The sequence below is a fragment of the Lontra canadensis genome, unplaced genomic scaffold (genome assembly GCF_010015895.1).
Source record: "Lontra canadensis isolate GAN:19392208 unplaced genomic scaffold, GSC_riverotter_1.0 scaffold33, whole genome shotgun sequence".
NCBI classification, from domain to species: domain Eukaryota; kingdom Metazoa; phylum Chordata; class Mammalia; order Carnivora; family Mustelidae; genus Lontra; species Lontra canadensis.
The window spans coordinates 3,780,073-3,806,164 of NW_022631027.1; the positions used below are offsets into that span (position 1 = coordinate 3,780,073).

Below are 26,092 nucleotides of genomic sequence, written 5' to 3' on the forward strand. Positions count from 1 at the left end.
AACACAATATATTTTGGCAGATTGGATGTGATGTAAGAGACAAAGAACAGTCAGGGATGACCCCAAGGTTTTTAGCCTAAGCAACTGGAAAGGGAGTTCTATCAACTGAGATAAGAGAGTTACAAGAGAAACAGGACTTTGTTGGAGTTCGGAGGAGGTAGGAATAAGGGAATAGAACTGGAATCAGTTTGCATTTAATGTGTCTGGTGGATATCCACAGGGAGATGTCAAGTAGACAGTTGGGTCCATGACTCTGGATGAAGAGATAAATTTGTGTTTAGTACGGATCCTCTTTAAAGCAATGTGACTAGATGCAATCACCAGATGATGAATGACTTTGGGAAGAGAAGAGGACCAAAGACTGAGCACTGAGCACTCCAGAGTCAGAGGTCAGGAAGAAGAGGAGGAAACAGCAAGGAGTTAAAGAAGGGGCAACCAAGGAAAGAGGAGGAAAACCTAAAGGCTGTGGCATCCTGAGAGTGAAATAAAGAATGGTCAAATTATGCCTATTCTGCTGATATCCTGATAGAGTGAATAGGAGAGGACTGAGAATTGGCCATTTGATTTAGTAACATAGATGAACAATGTATGTGGATTTCTTTTCTGTAGAATTCATATTCTGTGTGCTTACATTCATTTTTAATACCTGTTTTCATTTGGAATTGGCTCTTGTTCCTTTGAGTGGTGTATGGTTGTACTGTCTAAAGCTGATGCCACTTTCCAGCTGCCAGGAAAATGTGGAACAAAGCAAATGCTGGCCGTACCTGCCAGTAGGCATTGGAGAACAATGTTAGCAATCAGGTTTGAATCAAAGTAGAATAAGTTTCATATTCTTAAAGTTAAGGATTAGTGAGCAGAATTTGTTCTGTGTAATTAATTCTGGAGAAGATGATACTAAGATTCTCCTGAGAGGGAAGAAGACAGATTATTCAGGAAGAGCCAAATAAATGAAAGAAATAAGAAACTCTAGGTTTGCAACTAACCTTACCGATATTCTTTACCAAAGGATTATATGATACAATCTTTTGGAGAAGTAAATTTTGTAGAGCCATTAAAAGGACTTTTGGAAATAAGTATTTTTAATAAGGAAATGCACATGGATTTCTCCAAAGGGACATGGGGCAGATATTTAACATAATGTAAAAATTATATAATTTTAATTAAAACACCAGAATCTCATGACTGAATTGAAAGCTGTATTTCCAAAGACATTATTTAATTAGGTAAACTAAACTCTTACATAATATGTTGGAAATCCACGTTGGAAGAAATATAGAGATAATCATTTACATTTCTGAAATAGAAAAAAAAAAAAAAGAAATAAAATTATGCTGATTGATGTTTAGGGGGAAAAAGAAACATTTAAACCCAAGCAGTTTATTTTCAGAAGTGACTCCTTCAGCTTGAAACACTAACTCTTGAAATGGTAACAAATCAATCGGAAGCTAAAATAATAAAGAAAGAGAAATCAAGTGTAGTCCGGGTTATACATGTGTGTCATCAGAGGTGCTGACATTCGTGAAAGAATACAAAAAAATTTTTTTCAACCAGTGAGCATAAGGTCCATCTGTCCTCTCTTTAATTAGTTTTTTTTTTTTAAAGATTTTATTTATTTATTTGACAGAGACCACAAGTAGATGGAGAGGCAGGCAGAGAGAGAGAGAGAGAGAGGGAAGCAGGCTCCCTGCCGAGCAGAGAGCCCGACGCGGAACTCGATCCCAGGACCCCGAGATCATGACCTGAGCCGAAGGCAGTGGCTCAACCCACTGAGCCACCCAGGCGCCCTAATTACTGTTTTTTAATCAACTTCTTTTTCCTACCCTTTTTTTGCATCAGAAATAATTCCAAGGATTATTGCTATGCTGGATATCACCTTTGAGTGAGATTATGATATGTTAAAATTATAAAGTCTATGTGTGTGTATGTATTCTACATCTGTCTACATACCATTCATATGTAGTATATATGTGCACACATATGTGGTATGTACATAAGCATGTCCATATACATAAACTTACCCAAAAGAGGTGAAGCGTGTTGGGGACTTGAACACTAAAAGGCTGTGTCATTTTGACCAGCTATTTCTCTAATAACCCACCTTTTTTAAAAAATTATTTAAATTCAGTTAGTTAACATACAGTATATTATTAGTTTCAGAGGTGAAGTCAGTGATGCACCAGTTGCATATAACACCTGGTGCTCATTACATCACATGCCCTCCATAATGTCCATAACCCAGCCACCCCATCCCTCCCCCAACACCCCCCAGCAACCCTCAGTTTGTTTCCTGAGATTAAGAGTCTCTTGTGGTTTGTCTCCCTCTCTGATCTCACCTTGTTTTATTTTTCCCTCTCTTACCCTATGCTCTCTGTTTTTTTTCTTAAATTCCACATCTGTGTGAGATCCTGTGATAATTGTCTTTCTCTGATGGATTTATTTCGCTCAGCATAATACCCTCTAGTTCCATCCATGACTTTGCAAATGGCAAGATTTCTTTTTTTTTTTTTTTATGGCTGAGTAATATCCCATTTTATTTATATATATGTACATGCTTATGTACATACCACATATGTGTGCACATATATACTACATATGAATGGTATGTAGACAGATGTAGAATACACACACACACATACATACACACACACCCCGCATGTTCTTTATCCATTCATCTGTTGTTGGAAGTCTGGGCTCTTTCCATAGTTTGACTATTTTGGACATTACTGTTTATAAAAACTGGGATACAGGTGCCCCTTCAGATCACTACATTTGTATCTTTGGGGTAAATACCCAGTAGTGCAACTGCTGGGTTGTAGGGTAGCTCTATTTTCAACTTTTTTTTTTTTTTTTTAAGATTTTATTTATTTATGAGAGAGAGAGAGAGAGAGCGAGCACAGGCAGACAGAATGGCAGGCAGAGGCAGAGGGAGAAGCAGGCTCCCTGCAGAGCAAGGAGCCCGATGTGGGACTCGATCCCAGGACGCTGGGATCATGACCTGAGCCGAAGGCAGCTGCTTAACCAACTGAGCCACCCAGGCGTCCCTATTTTCAACTTTTTGAGGAACCTCCATGCTGTTTCCAGAGTGGCTGCACCAGCTTGCATTCTCACCAACAGTGTAGGAGGGTTCCCCTTTCTCCGCATCCTCGCCAGCATCTGTCATTTCCTGACTTGTTAATTTTAGCCATTCTGACTAGTGTGAGGTAGAACCTCACTGTGGTTTTGATTTGTATTTCCCTGATGCCGAGTGATGTGGAGCATTTTTTTCATGTGCTGTTGGCCATGTGTTATGTCTTCTTTCTAATGACCCATCTTAATTAGGCTGTGCCAGTAGTAGGAGGCAGTGTATAATACTTAGGTTTCTTAGAATCCTTAGTTTGTCTAATCACCACTGAAAAGTTTGAATTTCATTTCAGGCAGCAAATAGCATCAGTGGCTTTTCTTGAAGCATTAGGCTCACTTTTTTCATTTCTATAAATTATCTTCCACATGCTAAAGTCTGAAAAACCAGTTATTTTATTCAAATAAAAGTGGCATACTATGATAAAGTAGCTAATTCAGCTTTCAATTCAAATAAGGACTTTTTGGGGCACCTGGGTGGCTCAGTGGGTTAAACCTCTGCCTTCGGCTCAGGTCATGATCTCAGGGTCCTGGGATCGAGCCCCACATCAGGCTCTCTGCTCAGCGGTGAGCCTGCTTCCCCCTCTCTCTGCCTTCCTCTCTGCCTACTTGTGATCTCTCTCTCTCTCTCTCTGTCAAATAAATAAATAAAATCTTAAAAAAAAAACACAAATAAGGACTTTCCTTTGAGACAACCATCGTACTGTGGAATGCAGCAGAAATGCTTTATGTATTCTTCTCCATCATATAGTGCATTAATACAATATGTAGTCATGGGTTGTGAGTTATTGAAGTAATTTTTATTAGGTCAATAAGGACATTAAATGAAACTGGTATTTTTTTCAAAGTTGTAAGTGTATGCCAATGAAGAATACAATCACCCCAGTACAGTCTGAAATCTCTATCTTGATTCATGCTAAGGTGCCTTACCCACCATTGCTTTTGCACCACGAGTTAAAAGAGGCAAAAACAAAAACAAAACTTAACAAATAGTTTTGACTGTGTGGACTCCCTAAAAAGGTTTAGGCCACTAGGGTTCCATGAACCACACTTTGAGAAGCTTTGAGGTAGAGGCTTACTGTTCTTTTCTCTATCTGCAGCTCACATTAAAAAAGCAAACCCTGGGCACTCAAAATAAGCGAGGTTCTCTGAGTCCTTGACCAAGTTGCCTTCACAGGCATTAGTCTCTTAATATGGAAAATAGACAAGATAAGCCCAGGTCCCCCTAAGTATACAGGCCTTACTGTGAAGGAAACAACCAAAAAATCCGTCTGAGAATGTAGACCAGAGCACCAGTGCCGTCCTTGTTAGCGTTGCCACAGCGGCTGGATCGACTCACCCCAGATCTGATTTGGAGGAGCACTGCTCCACGCACAAGCATCGGAATCCACGTATTCAACAATACTGGTTTAGGGCCTCCTCCTGTTTGCCAGATACTGTGGTAAGTGATGGGAATGCAAAATAAAATAAGACAGCAGCTTCTGAAGCAGAACTTGGAGGCTAAGATTAGTGAGAGCCTCTGACTGTCCCTGAAACCTTCAGGACTAGGAAACATTTGGGGCAGTGAGGTTGTAATGATTCACTGAGAAGCAAAGAGGTCATGAAGTGTCGGGATATCAAACTTTGGACTAGTCTGAAATGTCAAAGACTCGAGGAATCTGCAAAGTTCTTTATTTAGCTTGTGCGGCTTGCCGGTAACATATGTTTTGAGAACACACATGTATGATTTATAGGATCTCCCTTCAAGAAGCTTGCAGCCTAGTGGTAGTAACAGAATGGAGTTAGGCAAGTTGGGTTTCAATAAAATGAGAAAATCATTAAAAAAAAAAAAAAAAAAAGTCAAGGGGTGCCTGGGTGGCTCAGTGGGTTAAAGCCTCTGCCTTCAGCTCAGGTCATGATCCCAGGGTCCTGGGATCGAGCCCCGCATCTGGCTCTCTGCTTAGCAGGGAGCCTGCTTCCCCCTCTCTCTATTTGCTTCTCTGCCTACTTGTGATCTCTGTCTGTCAAATAAATAAAATCTTTAAAAAAAAAAAGTCATCAAATGCTACACAGATGTCAAGCAGGTAGGTCCTAGGTGAGAGTGGCACTGGGCAGTTGAAATTTTCAACCTTGTGTTAAGGCATAAATCCAAAAAGAAGATGTATCTCTGCTTAAGGAAGTCAGCTAAAGCAGCAAGACAGAATGGGTAACGTAGTTTCCAAAGATAAACCACCTGTGAACTCAAAGAGGCTTGGCTTGGCTTGGCTTGGCTTGGCTTGGCTTGGCTTGGGACTGTTTACTATATAGCTGTTAATTCAGTATTCAGGAAGGAAAGATCCAAAACACAAGCAAAGCTTGGGAAATTGTCTGCCAATGTAGCCTTGCCCTTGCTCTTTAATGAGTACTGAGTAACAAGGACAGATGCAGAGAGCTAGATTACTGATTCCAAAGGTGCCAAACAGGAGAGAAATGTTATTTTTGTCTTTCATTGGCTACCCTTATTTGTTACCATAAGAAAAGAACATTCCTTCTCACAGTAGCAGGATGATAAACTTCGAGTCCCGGATCACAGTAAAGGCAGTGGGGTTGAGCCATGAGAAAGTACAACACAGACTAGAAGAGGATGGGCGTCTTTCCCCTTCTCCCCCAGAGCCTCAGGTGCTCTTATTCTTTTATCTTCTGTTATTTCGCTAGAGATAGACATTTCCAGGAGCAACTGATTTCTCATAGGAGAAAATCAGGATGAATTTGAGGTTCATGGTGAAAGATGAGAATACAGAAAATAGAAAAGTAGTCAAAAGCACAGGGACAAAAATGGGAGGCAAGAAAAAATGAAGTCCTTTCCAAAGTATCCCCTCCCCCTACAGCAACCACGACCAGGGAGATCTTCCCTCTTACATGACAAGGACTATGTGGCAAAGTGCTTAGCCTTCCCAGGGAGCAAGCGCTTTTCTTTTACAAAGAGAGATCAGTAAATAACACAAACCAGTGCTGAGATTGTACATAAGAGTTTAAGCAGCAACCCAGGATGGTAAGGTAAATAACAGAAACGTTTCAAAAGTTGGACTCTTTTCCCTCTAGCACCTTCCCCTTTTGTTTAGGGGGAGGGAGAGTCCAGGAAATAATGCTCTGTCCTGGCCATGGTCTCTCCGGTCCACATGCAGCCAAAAGGAACCCACTTATGGGGTAATAGTCAGTAAAGGACTTGCCTTTTCCATGAGGAAACCACGCTACTGGTGGTTTGTTTGTTGGTTTAATAAAACACTCAGACGCTATCACAACTCCTGGACAGATGCGGACTGTTTCTCACGGTTGAAGCGGCATCTCCAAGGCTGTCAGTGCAGTGTGTTGTGCACGCAGATGAACTAACCCACAACCTCTCCTTTCTCAGAAACATGATTCCGGTGACAGAGTTCCGGCAGTTCTCTGAGCAGCAGCCTGCCTTCCGGGTGCTGAAACCGTGGTGGGACGTGTTTACCGACTATCTTTCGGTGGCTATGCTGATGATCGGTGTGTTCGGATGTACTCTCCAGGTAGGTGCCCAGACTCAGGTCCCAGCGGAAGCCAGAGCAAGACGCTCAGCTATCGAAACCTCTAAAAAGAGCTGGCAGTGTGATTTTGAACCACGTAAGTACTAGTTGCCCTTCTCTACCTGTATATGGTGTTTGTAGTCACGGCAGGAAGCCCAAAACACATATTTATTGAATGTTCCTAATCAGGTAAATGGGGTACTTGTAAGATTTCACTGAGCCCAGATCGCCGTTGCCTGTGATCAAGTAATACTTGATGCCACTGACATCAAAGGGAATCCCTTGTCTTTCAGAGTTGGCTTTATAGGAAAATATAGTATGTACAGCCACAGTGTCACTTATATTGCCCGAATGGAAGCTTTTTCTTTACCTCTTATACTAATTCCTGATAGGATTTTCTGAAAGAACTAGCATTTTGAGAAGATAAAATTTTACCTACTGTTTAATTATTTTCAAAATATGTATTTACTTACTCGTTTTAGAGAGGAGAGAGAGAATGTGCACATGTGTGCACGTGTTTCGGGGGAAGGGGGAGAGGAAGAGGGAGAAAATCCCAAACAGGCTCCATGCTCAGTGCAGAGCCCAATGTGGGGCTCGATGTCATGACCCTGAGATCATGATCTGAGCCAAAATCAAGGCAGATGCTTAACTGACTGAGCCACCCAGGCACCACCCCCCAGATTTATTTCTGAATTAAAATGTAACCCAATCAAAATTTATTCTGTGTAGATGCTATATATTCATATATTGAATCCAGATGCTTTTGCTTACCTGTTATGTGCCAGGCACTGTACTTTAAGGAGATGCACACACACACACATATACATACACATACACAGTTAATGTCTCAGGTAAAACTAAACCAGCAGTTAAGTGTTTTACTATGATAGAGGGATATAAAACAGTAAGGGATTGCAGAGATGGGGCACTGGGCTTGGAGAAAAGAGAAAAGGGGATAATTGTATTAAAACTTGGAAAACCAGGGAGCATGGATGGCTCAGTCAGGTAAGCATCTGCCTTCAGCTCAGGTCTTGATCCCAGAGTCCTGGGGTCGAGCCCCACATTGGGCTCCCTGCTCAGCAGGGAGTGTGCTTCTCCCTCTCTTTCCTGCTCTTTCTTGCTCTCTCTCAAGTAAATGAGTAAAATCTTAAAAAAAAAAAACCTTGAAGAATCAGCGATAGTCAGGGGGAGGGAAGTGGGGGTTGAAAAAGGTGCCAAGAAGGACAAAGAAAGTTCTAAGTCATGGATGTTGGGAAGAACGTGATTTCTTTGGGAAATTGTCAGTAGGACTGACACCTGTTGGGTGTCATGAGTGTGAGAGTTGAAGCTATCTCTGCCTGTGAATGGAATCACCAAGGAGAATGTGGCAGGTGACATGATGTCAGCAGTATCAAAGCGAGAGTGAAGGAAAAAGGGGTGCCCCTGCAGGAGACTGAGAAGGGGCATCCACACAGATAGGTGGAAACCAAGAGAGAGGAGGGGCTCAAAAGTCAGGAAGATCGTGATGGTAGGCATACAGCTAACTCATGGACTAAGGAGAGAAAAGTGGCACATAGGTCATTCGAAATCATAATTTGAGTGGTTGGAAAAGTGAATAGAAATTAAAGACTGTGGGGTAGATGTGACTTTCAAGTAGATTAGCTGAGAAGAAGATAAACTTGGAAGAAAGGAAAATAACTAGAAGTGGTGCAGAATAGAAATAAAGGCCTTTTAAGTGTTGACTTTTAAGAGGTGTCTGGGTGGCTCAGTTGGTTAAGAAACCAACTCTTGATTTCGGCTCAGGTCATGATCTCAGGGTCATGAACTAAGCCTTCATCAGGCTCTGTGCTAGGTGTGGAGCCTGCTTAGCATTCTTTCTCTCCCTTTCCTTCTGCCCCCCACTTCTCCACCAACCTCTTTTAAAAAAAAGTTGATTTCAATAATAGTTACCACATAGTGTTTCCCAATTGTCAGGAGAGTTTCTGAATACTTCATACATATTTTAACTCATTTCATCCTCATGGCAACTGTAAGATGTAGGTACTATTATTATCCTCATTTCCAGTGAGATAACAAAGGCTCAGAGAGCTTAGGGAAACTTCCAAGGTAAATGGCAAAAACCCAGGCAGTTTGGCCCCAAAGTCTCTGCTTTTAATCTCTAAGCCCATGCTGCTTTTTATTTGTAGCCTAAAAACATTTTGCCCTTCCTCTGCCCCCCAGAAAGGATGCCAGTGAAAAACTAGAACTTGAGAGAAAGAACATATGTTCACTAGTAAATAAAACAAATGGTTGTTGAAGAAACCACGGTGTCCCAGGCACTGTCCTCGGTGCTCAGAATTACCAAGGCAGGAGGAAAAAGTAAAAGACAAATATCCCCGCCTTATGGAGTTTAAATTCTGTGGGAAAGCCAATAAGAAAAACCAGTTAGTGGATTATATGTTAGAATATTATATCATATCATATCATATTATATCATATTATATTATTATAATATTATATATTAGAAGGTAATAAGGACAGTGGAAAAGAAACGAGAGCATACGAGGATGGTCTCAGCAGGTAATGTTAGGAGTTGCAATTCTCAAGCAGGAAGCCTTCATTGGGAAGGTGACGTCTGATAAAGGAACTGGAAGAAGTGAAGGAGGAGGCCGGGCCAATGTCCAGGGAGGAGCCTCCCTGGAAGAGGGAAGAGCAAAAATAAGAGACGCGTGGACAAAGTGTTCACAGATCCCTTCCCCTTCTCCAGGAGAATTTGACATTTGACTTTCTCAACTTTCTAGCTCTGTTTCCCTGGAGACCTGATAAAAGTAGAATGTTAGCCGTGTTACTAGGCAACGGTGCTGATGGTAGAAATGACTGCTGTTTGGTCAGTTGCAGCTAGGCTGGAAGAATGACAGATGCCTGGGAGGAAGCCACACCACGGGACTTCTGTGATTGTGGGGACACCTATAACTGGGCAGGCACATCCCTTGATGCACCGAAAGGGTATCTATTGAGTTACAACAGATTATCAGTCCCTTTGGAGCATAAGGCTTTTAAGACAGGGTAAAGGCAGACCCCCACCTCCAGCGGATCTTTTTTCCTTGTGCCTGAGATGATCTGGGGAAGAGGGGCTTGCAATGAGGTCCTGGGCAGGGCGTGGACCATACACAGATGTGAAGGTTCTTCCAAAGGTAGGAAGCCTGATGCTGCTTTGCTGGCAAGCTGTGACTTACCTCCTGGATCTTGCTAGGTGATTCCATAGCCAGATGAGTGTTAGGCTCATCTTAGAGTCTGAATGTTGAGATGAACCTAGAAAGACCCCTGCTGATCCAGGCCTGAAGCAAGGGTGTCCGTGGAATGCTGAAGGAAGAGCCGCGAGGCCAGGGTCTGGAGCAGAGGGAGGGAGGGGCAGGGTAGAAGAATAAGGCCCGAGAGGCACCAGCTGTGATTCACGTAGGACTTTGTTGTCCCCTATGAAGGGTTAAGCCTTGCTCGGAGTGAGATGGGATATGTTTGGAGGTTCAAGCAGAAGGTTGTCAGATTCTGACTTGTGTTTCAACAAGACCGCTCTAGCTATTAAGAATACAGTATAAGGGGCAAGGGTGGAAGCCGGGGGATTATTTAGAAGGCCAGAGCAGTAATTCGGGCAGAACAAGAATCCGATGGCTTGTACAAGGATTGAAGCTGTGGTTCTGGATACATTTTAAAGGATAAGCACTAAGATTTGATGAAAGATGGAATGTGATATATGAGAGAAAAAGAATCATGACTAAGTTTTTTTAGGCCTGAGCATCTGAGAAAAATTTGTTTTTGAGCATAACTAGATATCCATAACTAGATATCCTATAAGACCGAGGAGTTCAGGGTGGGTGAAGAAGGATGGTCCTCTTCACGAAGAAGGAGGTGATGGATTCTGGTCCAGGTGGCAGGATAACCCTTGATTTGTGGAGAGGGTCTTCCACCCGATCTATGAGGAATGACGGCTACAGATGCGTTTTGCGGGGGGAGAGAGAGAGGCTTAGGATGATGAAAGCCTCATGGCTTCTGTGAGGTAGAAAGTGACACATCTGCAGGGACCTGGTGAGGTCAGGGGGGTGGCGGCATGTGGCAACAGGGAAGGCATGGAGTAGGGTCCTCCAGGAGAAGGGCAAATATTTCAAGTGGCCGGTTTGGGAAATAGGGAGGTGACATGGCCAGGAGGACTCCCATCTGTTTTACTTTATTACTATGTCACGGCGCCTCGCCCGGCCACAAGACCTACTTACAGAGCGCAGGAATCGTTTCTCTCATTTGTGTCCCCTTGGCAGGATGAAATGCAGGAAAGAGAAATCACACAGAGGGTCTATAAACACTAGTAGTTTGGGGCACCTGGGTGGCTCAGTTGGTTAAGTGTCTGCCTTTGGTTCAGGTCATGATCCCACGGTCCTGGGATCCAGCCCCACATCAGGCTCCCTGCTCAATGGGAAGCCGGCTTCTTCCTCTCCCACTCCCCCTGGTTGCGCTATCTCTCTCAAATAAATAAATAAAATCTTAAAACAACAACAACAACAACAACAACTATTAGTTTACTTGGAACAACATGAAAACAAGAGCATGAACCTATGAAAATGTCTATAATGAACATCATTTAAGAAGTGTGCCCAGGGACGCCTAGGTGGCTCAGTTGGTTAAGCAGCTGCCTTCGGCTCAGGTCATAATCCCAGCATCTTGGGATCGAGTCCCACATCGGGCTTCTTGCTCAGTGGGGAGCCTGCTTCTCCCTCTGACTCTGCCTGCCACTCTGCCTGCCTGTGCTCGCTCTCGCTCTTGCGCGCGCTCTCTCTGACAAATAAATAAATAAAAATCTTTAAAAAAAAAAAAAAAGAAGAAGTGTGCCCATAGGGGCGCCTGGGTGGCTCAGTTGTTAAGCATCTGCCTTCGGCTCAGGTCATGATCTCAGGGTCCTGGGATCAAGCCCCACATCGGGCTCTCTGCTCAGCAGGGAGCTTCCTCCTCTCTCTCTCTGCCTGCCTCTCTGTCTACTTGTGATCTCTCTGTGTGTGTCAAATAAATAAAATCTTAAAAAAAAAAAAAAAGATATAAATAAATAAAATCTTAAAAAAAAACCAACTATTATTTTACTTGGAACAACATGAAAACAAGAGCATGAACCTATGAAAATGTCTATAATGAACATCATTTAAGAAGTGTGCCCATAGGGGCACCTGGGTGGCTTAGTTGTTAAGCATCTGCCTTCAGCTCAGGTCATGATCCCAGCATCCTGGGATCGAGCCCCACATCAGGCTCCCTGCTCAGCAGGAAGCCTGCTTCTCCCTCTCCCTCTCCCCCTGCTTGTATTCCTTCCCTCACTCTCTCCCTCCCTCTCTGTGTCAAATAAATCTTTAAAAAAAAAAAAAAAATGAAGTGTGCCCATAGTGGGCTCAGAAGGGGCAAGCGAAGGAGTTCAAGCGAGTTCAAGCACAACTTGGTCATCTCTTCCTGTGCTGCAATCACAGTCATATTCCTGGAGCACAGCCCTGTCATGTCTCTCTATTGTGCAGTGGCTCTTGGTGCTCCCCAAGGAGCACCCCACCCAGCGCCACCACCACGCCTCAGAGAGTGACCTACCCTAGGCCCTTCACTCACAGGCCTGTTTCATCCTCACAGCCTTTAAAACAGACCTCAGTTAACTAGATCCAGGGAGTATAGTCTGAGATGTCAAGGCTCTGAACAGTGGGAAATGCCTCAAAGGAAGATTGTGTCAGAATATGAAGGCTTCCAGGCTCCAGATTCAGACAGAGTAGACCATTCGATCCAACAAACATCCCTACGTACCCACAATATGCCAAGCATGGTGTGGGGTGCTAGGCGCTAGAAGAGAACTACAGAACAGCCCCTGCCCTCAGTGCTAAGAGTCTAGAGACCAGAGAATATCTATGTACTTTGGCTCTTTAGAGGGAAACTGTAGAGGTGGATTAGTCCCATTTTTCGGATGAGAATTTTCATCTGAAAGGTTAGGTAATCTGTCCCAAAGCCAAAAGGAATGCAACGGACATTCAAATCTGCTGATTCACCCCTGTGCACTTGCACAAATCATAGGGCCAAATACTACTTGTAAAACAGGATCTTCAGTATAAAAACAAATACAAAATGACTAAAAGGGAAAATAGAAAGAGAAAGAATTAATTTCCCCAATTCCGTCTTAGATTTTCTAAAAGATTATTCACTGTACACCCGCCGTAAAAAAAAGAATAACTTTCAATCTATAGTAAACATTGAAGAAACAAAAAAATAAAATATGGTATAAATTACCTAAGAAAGTAAAAACATCCCATATAGCCGCATTACAAATGAAAGTAATGTTCCTTAGGGGAAGATTTTGAGCTCTTATTTTAGTTCTCCTATAATCCTCTGAAATTGGCTTAATGACTGGTAATTTCATAAACAAAAGCTTCTCTTTGAAACTAAAATTCCTTTCCCATTTCCAAGGCAATCGTTTAAATACTTAAATAGGGGTGCTTGGGTGGCTCAGTCCTTGTGTCTGCTTTTGGCTCAGGTCATGATCCCGGGTTCCTGGGATCGAGCCCCGCATCAAGCTCCCTACTCAGTGGGAAGCCTGCTAAGTGAGAATCCCTCTGCTATTCCCCCTGCTTGTGTTTCCTTTCTTGCTGTCTCTCTCTCTGTCAAATAAATAAATAAAATCTTAAAAATAAATAAATACTTAAATAATCATTAAAATCATATCATAAAATAGGTTTTTATGCCTTGGGTTTCCCTTTGTAAAATGAAAGTGTGATCTTTCTTTCTGATCTTATTTACAAAACAAGTTATTCCTATGGTTCAAACACATGACAAAGCAAATCTAAGGTAGGGTTACAAGAACACTCAGTGGTGATAAAACAGTAGTCTGATAGCTTTTTGACTTTTTGAAATGACTTCTTCCAATAGCAAGTAAAACTTGATTGTTTATTCCTAAAATATTGTGTTCAGCGGTGCCTGGGTGGCTCAGCTGGTTGTGGGTCTGGCCCTTGGTTTCAGCTCAGGTCTTGATCTCAAGGTCAGTCATGGGATCAGGCCGCACTCAGCTGGGAGCTCAGCATGGAATATGCTTGGGATTCTGTCTCTTCCTCTCCCAACCCGTCTCTCCCCTGTGCATGTATGCTCTCTCTCTCTCTCTCATTAAAATAAATAAATAAAATCTTTAAAAAATATATTGTGTTCATAGAGGTTTAACACTTTGTATTCTGAGGATACTGGGGAAAGGAGGAAGTTATTACCTATGAATCAGTTGTTATCAGTGTCCTTTTTTATTTTGTCCTGATGTAAAGGGTTACAGTCAACATGCGGGTCTTACTCTTTGGACAAATATTTGTCCATTTCCAAGCAAGTAGCTATTTTCAAGACTGCCATGCAATAAGAGCATGTATAAAAAGCATTCCTTAGATTACATCAGTGCACATTAGAAGCAAATGTAAACTCATTGTAAACCAGGAGACTGTATGTATCCTATTCCTGCACAGTCACACACCCTTGAGGACCAATTGTGTAAACACCCAACTTTGTGCTATAAACAACACTATTCAAAACTCAACACACTCAATAAAATGGAACAAATCCTGAAAGGTCAACACATTGCTTCCTGGAAAAATAAGATTGCTTTAGATCTCTGCTCCGTGACTCCAGGTTATCTTATTATGACCAAATCCAAAACAGCCCACAGGCAGGCTGTTACCAAATATAGAGTTAGTAGTTAGAAACCAGAAACAGGAACTGGACGAAACAAGCCCCCTGGAAGTCCAAAGGGACTGCATTGTGACTGTTACACAAGAAAGACATTTCCTGCTTTCTGAATTAGGAAAGAAAGCCAAGAGAATGATTTCAGTGACTTGAGAGCACCTACCAAAAACTCCTTGGGGATGTAACCCAGTACTCGGGCTCAGTCTGGCCAGCAGGGTCACCCTGGAGAAGAGTTTGGTACATCTGAGTTTGTTGTTCAGAGTCGATCCCCACCTTGATTTTTGGTGCTTATTGAAGGTAACTTCTGCTTCTCTGAGAGCCATCAGTGTCAGCTTCACAGCAAATGGCCTGCAGGTGAAGAGACTCACAGACGGTTCCCTGGAAAGTAGAGGTGAAAAAATAAGAGACTCCAGAACGATTCTGGAGGAGTTCATTTTGATCACGTGCCCTGAATTCCAGCTTTTGTCTCCTTCCCCCACCCTCTGTCCTATCCTGCCTGGATTTCTAGTAGATCTTTGTCTTTAATCAATTTTTTTTTAAAGATTTTATTTATTTGACAGAGAGAGAGAGAGCACAAGTAGGCAGAGAGGCAGGCCGAGAGAGCCAGGGAAGCAGGCTCCCTGCTGAGCAGAGAGCCCAACACGGGGCTTGATCCCAGGACCCTGAGGCTTGACCCACTAAGCCACCCAGGCGCCCCATGTCTTTCATCAAATTTGAATTTAGAGATAGAGAGTCAGAAACTCCTACTTAGATGAACCTCGTGTTTTAGGTGAAACTCAGAATTCTGATGAAAGAGCAGATGGCCCCAGTGGGGAGGCTGAAAATGAAGCCCTGATCTAAGATCTGTTTTATAAAGTTTCTGTGTACCCTCATATCACCATTCTACTTTAGGTCTTTGAGGAATGTAAAACAGAAATCATCTGATGGTGAAAATAAATTTAAAGAGCAACCTTTCCTATCTCTCTAGGATGGTGGTGGGTGCTGTAAGGGAAACACTATTTCAAAGTCCTTGTTACATCTAAGTAACTAAAATATGCCTTAGTTAGGACTTCTTGTTACGCTGGTTTATTCAAACTGATACTTTTGATCTTCCCTAGAACTTAACTCTTGTCATCTATCACCTTGACAATTTAATGTGCAGTGAATTCCTGGCCATGAGAATAATATATGAGTGCCTTTCACCTCATCCTCTTGGGTTTAACATGGGCATGAATTTAAATGCTTTTCTTAGATCATCTGATGCCGTCCAATGCCAGTTAATGAATGAAGAACATTTCCTTTTATCTTACTATTATGTATTGTTATGATCATGTTACCTATTGATTGTTTAATAATGCATCTTTTCCCTCAAATAACATAGCACTGATAGACTTTAGGGGTGTGTGTGTGTGTGTGTGTGTGTGTTTGTATATGAAGCAAATGAGATTTACCATATATTTAGTCTCTGTTGTTCATCCTGAGTTATAAGTCACCAAGACCTGTGTTTAAAGGTCTCTGTCAAGTAGGTTTGCTCTGATATGAAGGGCATGGTCTTGTGTTTCTGATCAGGGCACTGCACTTGGAGACCCTCTCCAGTCCTCTAATCCTATCAGCCAAACAGACCCACTAGTCCTCCTTTGCTTTCACTTGGTTTCTCTCGAAGTCCTCCTTCCCATTTCACTGAGGACACTGACAGCATATGGGTCCTCTCATCCACACAGTGACTCTGAGGTAAAGATTTGGCTAACACCGAGACTACATTTTAATTGTAAGGCTAATAAATTTCTAGGTTATATCTGGAGTCTTCTGCTTAATATAAAGAGTGCTGTTCTTTCTTCCTCCACTGTACTGTTTTTCTGTATAAACACTTGCATTTTTGTTATGTTTACTTTATAATTTCTATTGTTTTGGAACATCTAACCTTAGTATAGTTTAAAAAAAAATTAACCCAGTATTGTTTTGTGTTCATTTTTTAAAATATGTAATAAAACACTCCCAACTAGAAGATACATACCAACTGGAAGATTTAACAAAAAATAAGATACCATTCAAAATAGCCACTATCACATGTATAGGAATTAAGCTAACCAAGAATGCACAGGAACTTCACAGAAAACTTTAAAATGTCTGTGAATGACATATAAGACAATTCAAATTAATGGAGAGCTATTATATGTCCTCAGATAGTACAGAATTGATATTGCAAAGGGTCTAGTTCCCACAAATTATTTTATAAATTTAAAGCAATAATAATAAAAATCTAATTTGATTTTTTAAGAGACTTGATAAATTTATACCAAAGTTTATAAGACAAGTGCTCACTTAATAGCAGTGATGGGGAATAGAATGGCATAAAGGGAGAAAAAGAAAGAAAGAGAGAAAGAAAGAAAGAAAGAAAGAAAGAAAGAAAGAAGATAGAGGAAGGAAGAGGCACTGTAGGAATGATAATTACTATGCACTGAGGAATATGGATAATTCAGCCCTCTGTCCTTGAGCCTCCCCTCTCCCTGTCCCCCTCCACACACACCACCCCAACTATATAACTAATTTATTTAACTATTCTTTATAGAGTCAGGTGCTCCATTTAAATCTTATCCTTTTTTTCAGTTATAAACTTCTAAATCTCTGTGCAAATATTTCTGTTGTATTTTACAAGCTGGAAATTTCTTTTTTCTTTTCCAAGCTGGAAATTTCTTAACTCCAAATTCCACAAGTAGAAGAGTCATTAGCTAGAAGATCCATCATACTTTTGTTTCAAAAGCAAAAATCGGCTGGAAGAAATACCTCTAAGTGATCTAAACTCCATAAGGTCATGCCTCATGTCAGGTTCATCCTCTATCCCCAGGACCAAGGGTAGTAGCATGCCGGTGTAAGCACTCACTAGAATTCATTCTGTGGAATGAAGGGATGAGTGAACAAGGAAGAGTAGATAAGACACTTTTTGCCAAGCGGTAAGTTGCAGTGAGAATAACAGCTGTAGAAGGGGGCTGAGACCTTTGAATCACAAAGATAGGTATATCCATTTGTGGGTATCTCACATCATAACTTCAGAGACTGTGACTAGTGCAAGAGAAAAACCCACACCCCCTGAGGCCTGGTGGAAGGTATGCTTGGCCTAAAGTTGAGAAGATTGATGGGAACATGAGAATAGACAGCAAATATGTGTGGAAAGTTGAAATGTCTTAAACTTATGCCCTGTGTCCTCGAACACCAAATAGAACCAATAACAAGTTTTAGGAAGGAAGATTTTGGCTCAGTACCAACCCAGACTCTCAAAAAGTCTAGAACTTTCTGAAAATGTCATGTGAAGTAAGGAGTTTTCTTTCCTTGGAGATGCCCTTCCACATGGCCCAAGAATCCGTGTGTCATGCAAACAGTGTTCCTTTGTTCTCTGTAATAAATAATGCTAAGCAGTGAGGTCAGGCAGTGATAAAAAATGACAAATAATCAACTTAAAATACATTAGATAGAAGTGCTTTGTGAAAAGTAAAGCCAGGAGTGCCTGGGTGGCTCAGCGGGTTTAAAGCCTCTGCCTTTGGCTCAGGTCATGATCCCTGGGCCCTGGGATCAAGCCCCACATCGGGCTCTCTGCTCAGCAGGGAGCCTGCTTCCCCCTCCTCCCCACCCCCGCCTGCCTCTGCCGACTTATGATCTCTGTCTGCCAAATAAATAAAAATTTATTTATTTAACAAATAAATAAAAATCTTATAAAAAAATAAAAATAAATTTTAAAAATTCCAAAAATTAAAAAAAAAGTAAAGCCATATAAGGAGAGAAAGTGACAAGCATTCTACTGTATAGAGGGTAGTCAAGGAAGTCCTCTCTGTAAAGGTGACATTTGAGCAGAATTAAAGGAACTGAGAGAGGGAGGGCTATGGGTATCTAGAGGAAGAGAATGCTACAAACTATAAAACAGAAGAGGCCAGTGTGCCAGGTCCAGAGAGAGCATAAGGGAGTGCCGCCCCTTGCAATTTTCCTTGTTTGCATCCTTTTCATCGGGTTTGACATCAGCATTAACCTACCTTGAGCATCACCACCAGTACTTGGGAGCACTGCGCTCCCACAAATATCAGAAGTCTTAGAGTGAAGCTTTCAGATTTAAGTCTGACTCGTGAGATTTAGGACAAAGAACTTAATCCTACAGCTTTGGGGACCTAGGACCTTATGAATTGTCAAAGCAATTAGCAGGACCCTTGGTCGACACTTTAGCCGGAGTGTATGGCAGAAAATGTCAAGAGCGTACCTCATTGTCCCTACAAGATTTGAAGTTGCTAAAAGGCAGGATGCGTGTCTGATTCATCTTTGTGCCCACTTGCATGTCTAAGACTTGCCCCGGACTCAAGAAATGTGTGGGGTGGACACATTAATATGCTTCAGCAGCCCGAAGAATTCAGTGACTATCTTAATAAAAACAATTATGTGAACGTGCAGCTTAAAACTGAATCATAAACTGACAGAGGAAAACTTGTGTGGGGTAATTAATTGAGGAGGTAATAAAAATCAGATCTTCCCCCAAAAGTAGAAAAAGCAGCCAGTAGCAAGTAATCTTCCTTTAGAAATACCAGAGATTAAACGCAGCCTTCTAGAACTGGGTAAGCACGGAAGAAGCATCATTCTTAGAATAATCAGCATAAGCCTAGTGACAAAGAAGTGAGATAAGCCCTACGTTTGAGCAACAGACTTGGAAAAAAAAGTTATTTGAAGATGTATTATAGCAATGTGCTACAGATCAACACAGCCTGACTTATATGTGGTTATATGCCCTCGTGTGCTAGAAAAGTACAGCCAAAATTTGTGTAGGAAAAAATCATGCTCTTTTAGCAAAGAAACTTCAGAAATTGAGATACCTACACAGAAGAAGTTATAAAGTCAGCTCTGCGAGACCAGTGGGATATATTTTACAGAACTGAGAATTTGTTATGTTTTGACCATATGTGGTTGTTTTATAATAAAATCGTAGTTGACTGCCGTGGTGAAAACCAGGTTTTTCTTATCCAGACGGTTGCCCATTTATTCAGATGTTGTGCAGAGAAGTATACTGCCAATATCCCGAAGTAAACCATATTATGGGCACTGATTAAGTTCTAGAACAGTATTAATACTTCACCTTGTACCCAGGGATGTGATTTTATGAGCTTCCCTAGAAGTCTGAAAACCTCCATGTTGTTTTGTGGGAAAATGATTTTTTCATTCTAAACAACCAGTCCAAACATTCTAAACAACAAAAGTCCAAAAATGGACTTTTGAGGGTTGTTGTTGTTTTTTTTTTTTTTTAATGTTCATTAACTCTTTATTATACTTTAGTCTTTCAGGGATCTTTAAAAATTAACTTAAAATTTAGTGGTTCTTGAGTAATGGTCATACTTTCATAATACTTGGTTATTTTATTCTTTAAAGTTTATAGTTCCGCACTAATTAAATTTCCTTAAAAAATAAACACAACAGAATTTCAGAATTGCCAGGGAATTTAGAGGTGACTTACTATAGGTTCCCATCCAATAGACAAATCTCTTCTATAACATCCTTGACAGATTAATATCTAGTTTCTATTTGAGTATATGTAGTGATAGGGAGAAGTATTCTGTTCAATGAAATTTTTGCGAATTTCAACAAAATCACTATGTATTTATTGAATGATGACTAGGTGCCGAGGACTATGTTTGGCTTTATGGGGATAACAAAATAATTAAGGGTCCATCTCTGCCCCAGGGAGCTTAAGGAATAGTTGGAAAGGCAAAATAACATATTCTTTCATTCATTATACCATTTTATTTCACATGCTCTGTTATATGCTAAGTTCTAACAACACAAAACTTGGTCTTGGCTCTGAAGCTGTTTGCACTGTTACAAAGATAAACATTCATACACATCCATCTAAAGTGTAAGATAATTGTAGCATGTGTGTACGTTCATGCTCACATGTGGTCATGTTTCAATGACCATTGTTTGCAATGACTACGAAAGATGGAGAACAGTTAAGTCTACCTGGGGAAATCAAGTTTGTCAATACTCATTATTCGATGATTTTTAAATTACATTCCTGGGGAAGAAAGGGTTATGGTGTGTTACAAGGAATACGATTTGTGAGGCAAAGTAAAATTTAATATATGTTCACTTGGAAGATTCTATAGCAAATGAAGACTCAGGGTTTTTTTTCTTTTTTCTTTTTCTTTTAATGTTAACAGGGTTTCTTCTCCCTAAAGAATAAAGAAATAAAGGCTCTTAAATATGCATAGTGACTTTTCATCATATAATAGCAAGTCCTAAACATTAGCTTTCCTAAGAAGTAAACTATGCTAACTGGCAATATTAGGGTCAGCTATTTTAAAATTGAGCTCCAAGCATATTAGTCCTTCAGACTGGTGAGAGTCTTTGCACTGATACTTAAAGCTAAGGCTCTGTAGCTTTAAGTTCAAACATGTTAGCTTATGTTTTGGGATAATGATGTTAACTTTTAAAATATAGGTGCTACATAGAACACTTTATGTTAACTGAAATTAAAATAAAAATTTAAAGGGTGCCTGGTTGGCTAGTTGGGTGAGGGATGGCTTTTGGTTTCAGCTCAGGTCATGATTTCAGGGTCGTGGGATCAAGCCCTGCATCGGCCTCCGTGGTCAGCATGGAGTCTGCTTGGGATTCTCTCTCTCCTCTCCCTCGGCCCCTCCCCTGCTTGTGTGTGCTCTCTCAAATAAATAAATCTTTAAAAAATAAAAACTTAATTTAAAAAAAGAAGAAAATAAAATGTAGGTGCTACATATTGGACTCAGAAATGCTTAATGCATGATGAGAAAATGTAGAGATATCTCCTTCTGGATCACTTTTGTGTATGACTATATTGGTTAGTCACTTAATTTTATATTTTTAGAAATTCTACACCACCAACCGCAAGGCTTTTGTCTATTAAACAGACCATCAATTACATCATCATTTACCTTGTAAGAAGCCTCATGCTCACTGGAAATGTAAAACCTGAGTTGATTTTTATAATTTCAGCTACATCAAGTAAATTTAAAGAGAAAAGTGAAGTCTTTCCCCCAGATTTCAAACAGAAAATATGAATTCTCCCATAGATGGGTTTTTAGGTAAAACACATGGCTTTTCTGAACCTCAGTGTTATTAAATGAGCAGGATAGTCATCATCTTCATTTCACAATTTATTGTGAAAAAGTGGTGATAAAATAGAAATGTATTATTTTTAGTCTCTTTAACTATATACTTCAAATGCCTTTATCTGGTGCATTTCCTTATAGCCCAAAGTGTGATTAGTTGGGTTCTCTGTGAAGCAGATTGAGAAAGGTCTAAGATAAAGGCCAGATGCTCAATTCTTTTCTCTCCCAGAGCACCACACAGGAGCTTGGTAAACAAAGGATAGGACCAGTCAAAAGAACATTTGATGAAAGCTCAGCTCTGGCCCCAAAAAGTCACTATATCCATCTTCTGCTGAGCTAAGGCAGACTTCAGATAAGTCACAAGGCCTTCCTTTGCCTAAGCACTGAAGGCTATGTGATCTGGATGAAGAGGGGCTGAGGGGCAGCTCAAAAAGCCTCATTATCCTCTTTCCTTGCACTTTAATCTCTGCCTGCCCAGAGCGAGAAAGGGGACACTCAGGCAAGGAAGAGACTGAGGGGAGAAGGGAGGGTTAGGAGAGGGGAAGAGATTGCTGATTCACTCTAAAGCCAAGGGGAGAGCTTCTCTGATCTACCTTCCCCAGGCGCTCCTTGGATATGGTCTACTTCCAAGAGAGAGGTAGCTCCAGACCCATCATATCACACCACCTTCAAGGAAGAAAAGAGACTTCAGAGTGGTGACCCCCAGGGGCACCTGGGTGGCTCAGTCATTAAGTGTCTGCCTTAGGTTCAGGTCATGGTCTCAGGGTCCTGGGATCCAGCCCTGCACCGGGCTCCCTGCTCAGCAGGAAGCCTGCTTCTCCCTCTGCCCCTGCTTGTGTTCCCTCTCTCGCCATGTTTCTCTGTCAAATAAATAAAATCTTAAAAAAGAAAAAGTGACTCCCAAGGGAAGCTCTAAAGAAAGAGTCCAAATGAACTAATCTTAAGAGCCTGCCACTCTTATGAACAGCAAGCTTCCCTACTTTTCCTTGAATGTTACTATCACTACTAGCCCCAACTCTCCTAGAAAGTAGGGAGGAACAAAGAAGAGTCTTGCGTTCTGCCCAGAGGTCAACTATCTAGATAAGTCAGAAAAATATCGGTAACTGAAATTCACCCTGCATGGTAAAAGCTATATTTACCTGGAAGGTGTGGAATCCTTCTTATCCAAGTTAATGATATTTCTGGAGTCCAGATAGGTTAGCTTCCAAAAAGCATGATGATTTCCTACTATCCAACAAACCTAATAACTAAGAATTGCCGTCTCTTGCCTTACCTGCTAGTCTTCCGTGACGTCATAACAAGGTACAGGAATTCTCTCATAAACGATAACCTCTGTCCCTTCTCATAAGATTGACCACAGCCTTGACATCATTCACTTGCTGAGTACTGTAGCAATTTTTCTTGGATTATTAGAGTAAATTTCTAAAATAAATGACCATATTTTTAAAAAATCCCTTCAGTACAATTTTTTTGTTTGTATGCTTGCATTGTTTAGAATTATGCATTTTTGTGCTGGTTTACAGCACTGTTGTCTAGATAGCCCAGAGGATTTATGTTTCTCTTTGTACTCCTCTAATTTCTTTCATCTTAGTCCTGTTCACACATTTATCTGTGAACTACAGGGTGTCCAGGGATAAGTCAGTTGATTGCAGAACTAGGATTTCAGTTCCTGGAGATTGCTTCAAAAAGATCTTTCCCTTCATTATTTCAAGAGCATAACTATAAATATTTTAAATTCCACAGACAACTGAAACAAACTCTCTCTATTGTGAACCATTTACTGTAGTTTCCTAATGTTTACCCATAGTTTCTTTTAAATCCTCTAAATTCTTTCATGTGGTTTTAACTTTGAAATGCTTTCCACTTAAATCTTAAATTGCCAAGAATCAAATAATTCACTAGTCCACTTGGCTTATGGAAAAATGCCATGAAGCAAAAACAGTTTTGAATCTGATCCACTCCCTCATTTTTAAATTTTTTTTCCCCTAATTCCTTTTGCATCTCAGTGCAGCCAACCTCAAATGGAGAAGAAAACACAATGTAGATACCACTAAGATACAGGAAATGAGAGCATCCTTGATGACTGGAAAGTCTCAGACTCACCAAAGGTTTAAAAAATTAATATTTGGGGCACTGGGTGGCTCAGTCGGTTAAGCAACCTCTGGATTTTGGCTCATGATCTCAGTGTCGTGAGATCAAGCTCTGCATTGGGGCTCTGCGCTGGGCACAGAGTCTGCTTAGGGTTTTCTCTCTCCTTTTCCCCCTCCCCCACCACACTCACAAAATTGTACCCATGCTCTCTCTAAAAATAGTCAATTAAAATAACATTTATAATATGTGTAGTCGTCCTCACCCTGGAAAAGTCCGTGTATTTACAGTGGTAGGAGAATCACCTTTATTAAGGGAAGTGTCAAATGTAGACGTGATTCTAAGGTAGATGAGATTGTTTCTTTCTGACTGAGGAATAAATGAATGTTGCTTCCCAATTCTGGCCCCCTCTTCGTGTATCATAAATGAGTAAGCACTCAGCTCCGGCTTTAGGAATCACGAGGCAGTCATCATTTGGCAATTTGGAAGATGTGTGAAATGAATTGTTTCATCTCAGAGGAGCGTAGCTCGAACACATATTTCCAGATGTTCGCTGGCATCCGATTTTATAAGTGTGTGTGCTTACCATTGTGGTTTGTTTCCCTTTGGTGGGAAAATGTGTTTGCTTATTCACCTCTTATTTATTGCATACCTAATTTCTACCAGGCAGTATTAGTTAAGGATGGAGTCAAGGTTTAGAGAGCTTGCTGGTCTGGGAGGTAAAATGATGACAATTACGCTGTTTCCTCATCTGCTGTGATGGGGGCAAACCAGGGCTTGAAAGACTCTTCAGGTTTTTTTGTTGTTGTTAAGATTTTATTTATTTGAAAGAGACCGTGGATGAACAAACTAGCAGTGGGAGGGACAGAGGGAGAGGGAGCAGCAGACTCCTGATGGAGCAGGGAGTCTGACTATTGGGGGGCTCAATCCCAGAACCCTGGGATCATGACCTGAGCTGAAGGCAGCTGCCTAACCATTTAACCGACTGAGCCACTCAGGCTCCCTCTTCCTGTTCTGTTTAGCTATATGTCCTTATTCTATATGGTAACAACTCCAGAAACTATAACTTTTTCAGTGTTTAATTCTTCTCCCAGACTAATGGCATTCAAATCCCTCAAGCACAGAAGTTTCTGATAATGCAGGGCTGAGAAGAAGTGCTTGATGCCTGGGTTTTAGTCAGTACAGATGAACCCTGTAGCAAGTGAACTATTGCTATACCTTACTACCAAGAGAATTCATGAATTCAAAAATTCACATTTTAATCAGTTCATCCCTCCATTCCCTGGAATTTGGCTTCGAGGACACCGACCCTGCACATCAGAAGTGCCAGGGTATGACTTTTTTTCTTTTTCTCCATTTCCCGTTGCTGTCGATGAAATGAGCAACCAATAAAAACAGACATTTTACTCGGCCTTTGTGTTTGTTAATAAACACCTTAAAATGGACAGTTTGCTTAAGACTGGTGTTTTCTTCTCTCTTCCTTGTTACTCTCTGGCTATAGGTACCCTTCCTCTGTACAGTGTCTTATTACCTGTCCATCACATAAGATTTAAGCGCCATCCTTAAAGAGAAGGCAGATGCAATGCACACGGCACACAGGGAACCCCACACCTCACAGTTATGCATTCCCATTTCCCCTGGAGACAGGTGCTGGTTTGTGCTGGTGAGAGGGATGCCAGGTGCGGTGCTTGGAGATGTGTCTGTGCTTCCGCGGTGACTGCCCCCAAATGTACACACAAATGTACACACACCAGCCTTGGAGAATAGGAAGACATATGAATCAGACATTTGCTGAGAAATCGCTCTAGAACCACCTTTCCTACCTTTTCAGTTCCTTCTCTTTCTCACCAAGATGTGTTTGTGCCTAAAATATTTCCACCGGTTAGCCCTAAAGTGAAATCTGCATTTTCAGAGTGAATCCTGTCACTGATGGAGGCAAATATTGTCTCTTGAGAATAGGTGCTTTCTTTATCTTCTAGCACCTTGTTTCTGGGAGAGTTAAATTTGTACATTAACTGATAACTTAGAGACATGAACGTTAACTTCCTTCCCTTGTATCTCTCCCTTCTCCCTGGAGAATTGAGTCTACCTCAGAGAGAAAGAGCCACACTCCATCTTTCCCTTCTTTTCTCTGGCTCTTCCCATGCAACTCTTTGTTCCTGCCTCTGGACCCATGAGGTTCTGACCTTAACCCTCCCATAACCTATCCAAGTCCTGTAGCTTCAAGGTCCAAGTGAAGGTGCTCCAACCCCATGAAGCCTACCCCCCTCACTCCAAGCCTGAGTGCTCATTGTACTTACCACACCATTCACTTGGTGTATACATGCCTCGTTTGCACCCGTGTGACTTTTCATGTGACTCTTTGTCTCTCCAATAGAGCTGAAGTGCTTTTAGAAGAGTAAACCTTGGTTATGCCTCCTTGATTTTGCTATGTTACTTAACATAGAGTGGATATTCAAGAAGTTCTAGCTGAGGGGCGCCTGGGTGGCTCAGTGGGTTAAGCCTCTGCCTTCAGCTCAGGTCATGATCCCAGGGTCCTGGGATCAAGCCACGCATCTGGCTCTCTGCTCAGCAGGGAGCCTGCTTCCTCCTCTCTCTCTGCCTGCCTACTTG

General features: G+C 41.4%; 1 protein-coding gene across 3 annotated transcripts in view; it reads left to right on the top strand.

Moving 5' to 3' along the window:
• The window catches only part of LRRC8C (leucine rich repeat containing 8 VRAC subunit C), a 78,010-nt gene that overhangs the window by 38,628 nt on the left and 13,290 nt on the right, over positions 1-26,092 (top strand). For 2 of the 3 annotated variants that reach the window (XM_032867073.1, XM_032867074.1), the window contains exon 2: positions 6,488-6,629. In XM_032867073.1, the coding sequence (XP_032722964.1) occupies positions 6,492-6,629 (138 nt within the window). In that variant the 5' untranslated portion in view covers positions 6,488-6,491. Of the gene's footprint in view, positions 1-6,487; positions 6,630-6,662; positions 6,724-26,092 lie in introns of those variants that run through there. The other variant, XM_032867076.1, reaches the window with a different exon arrangement.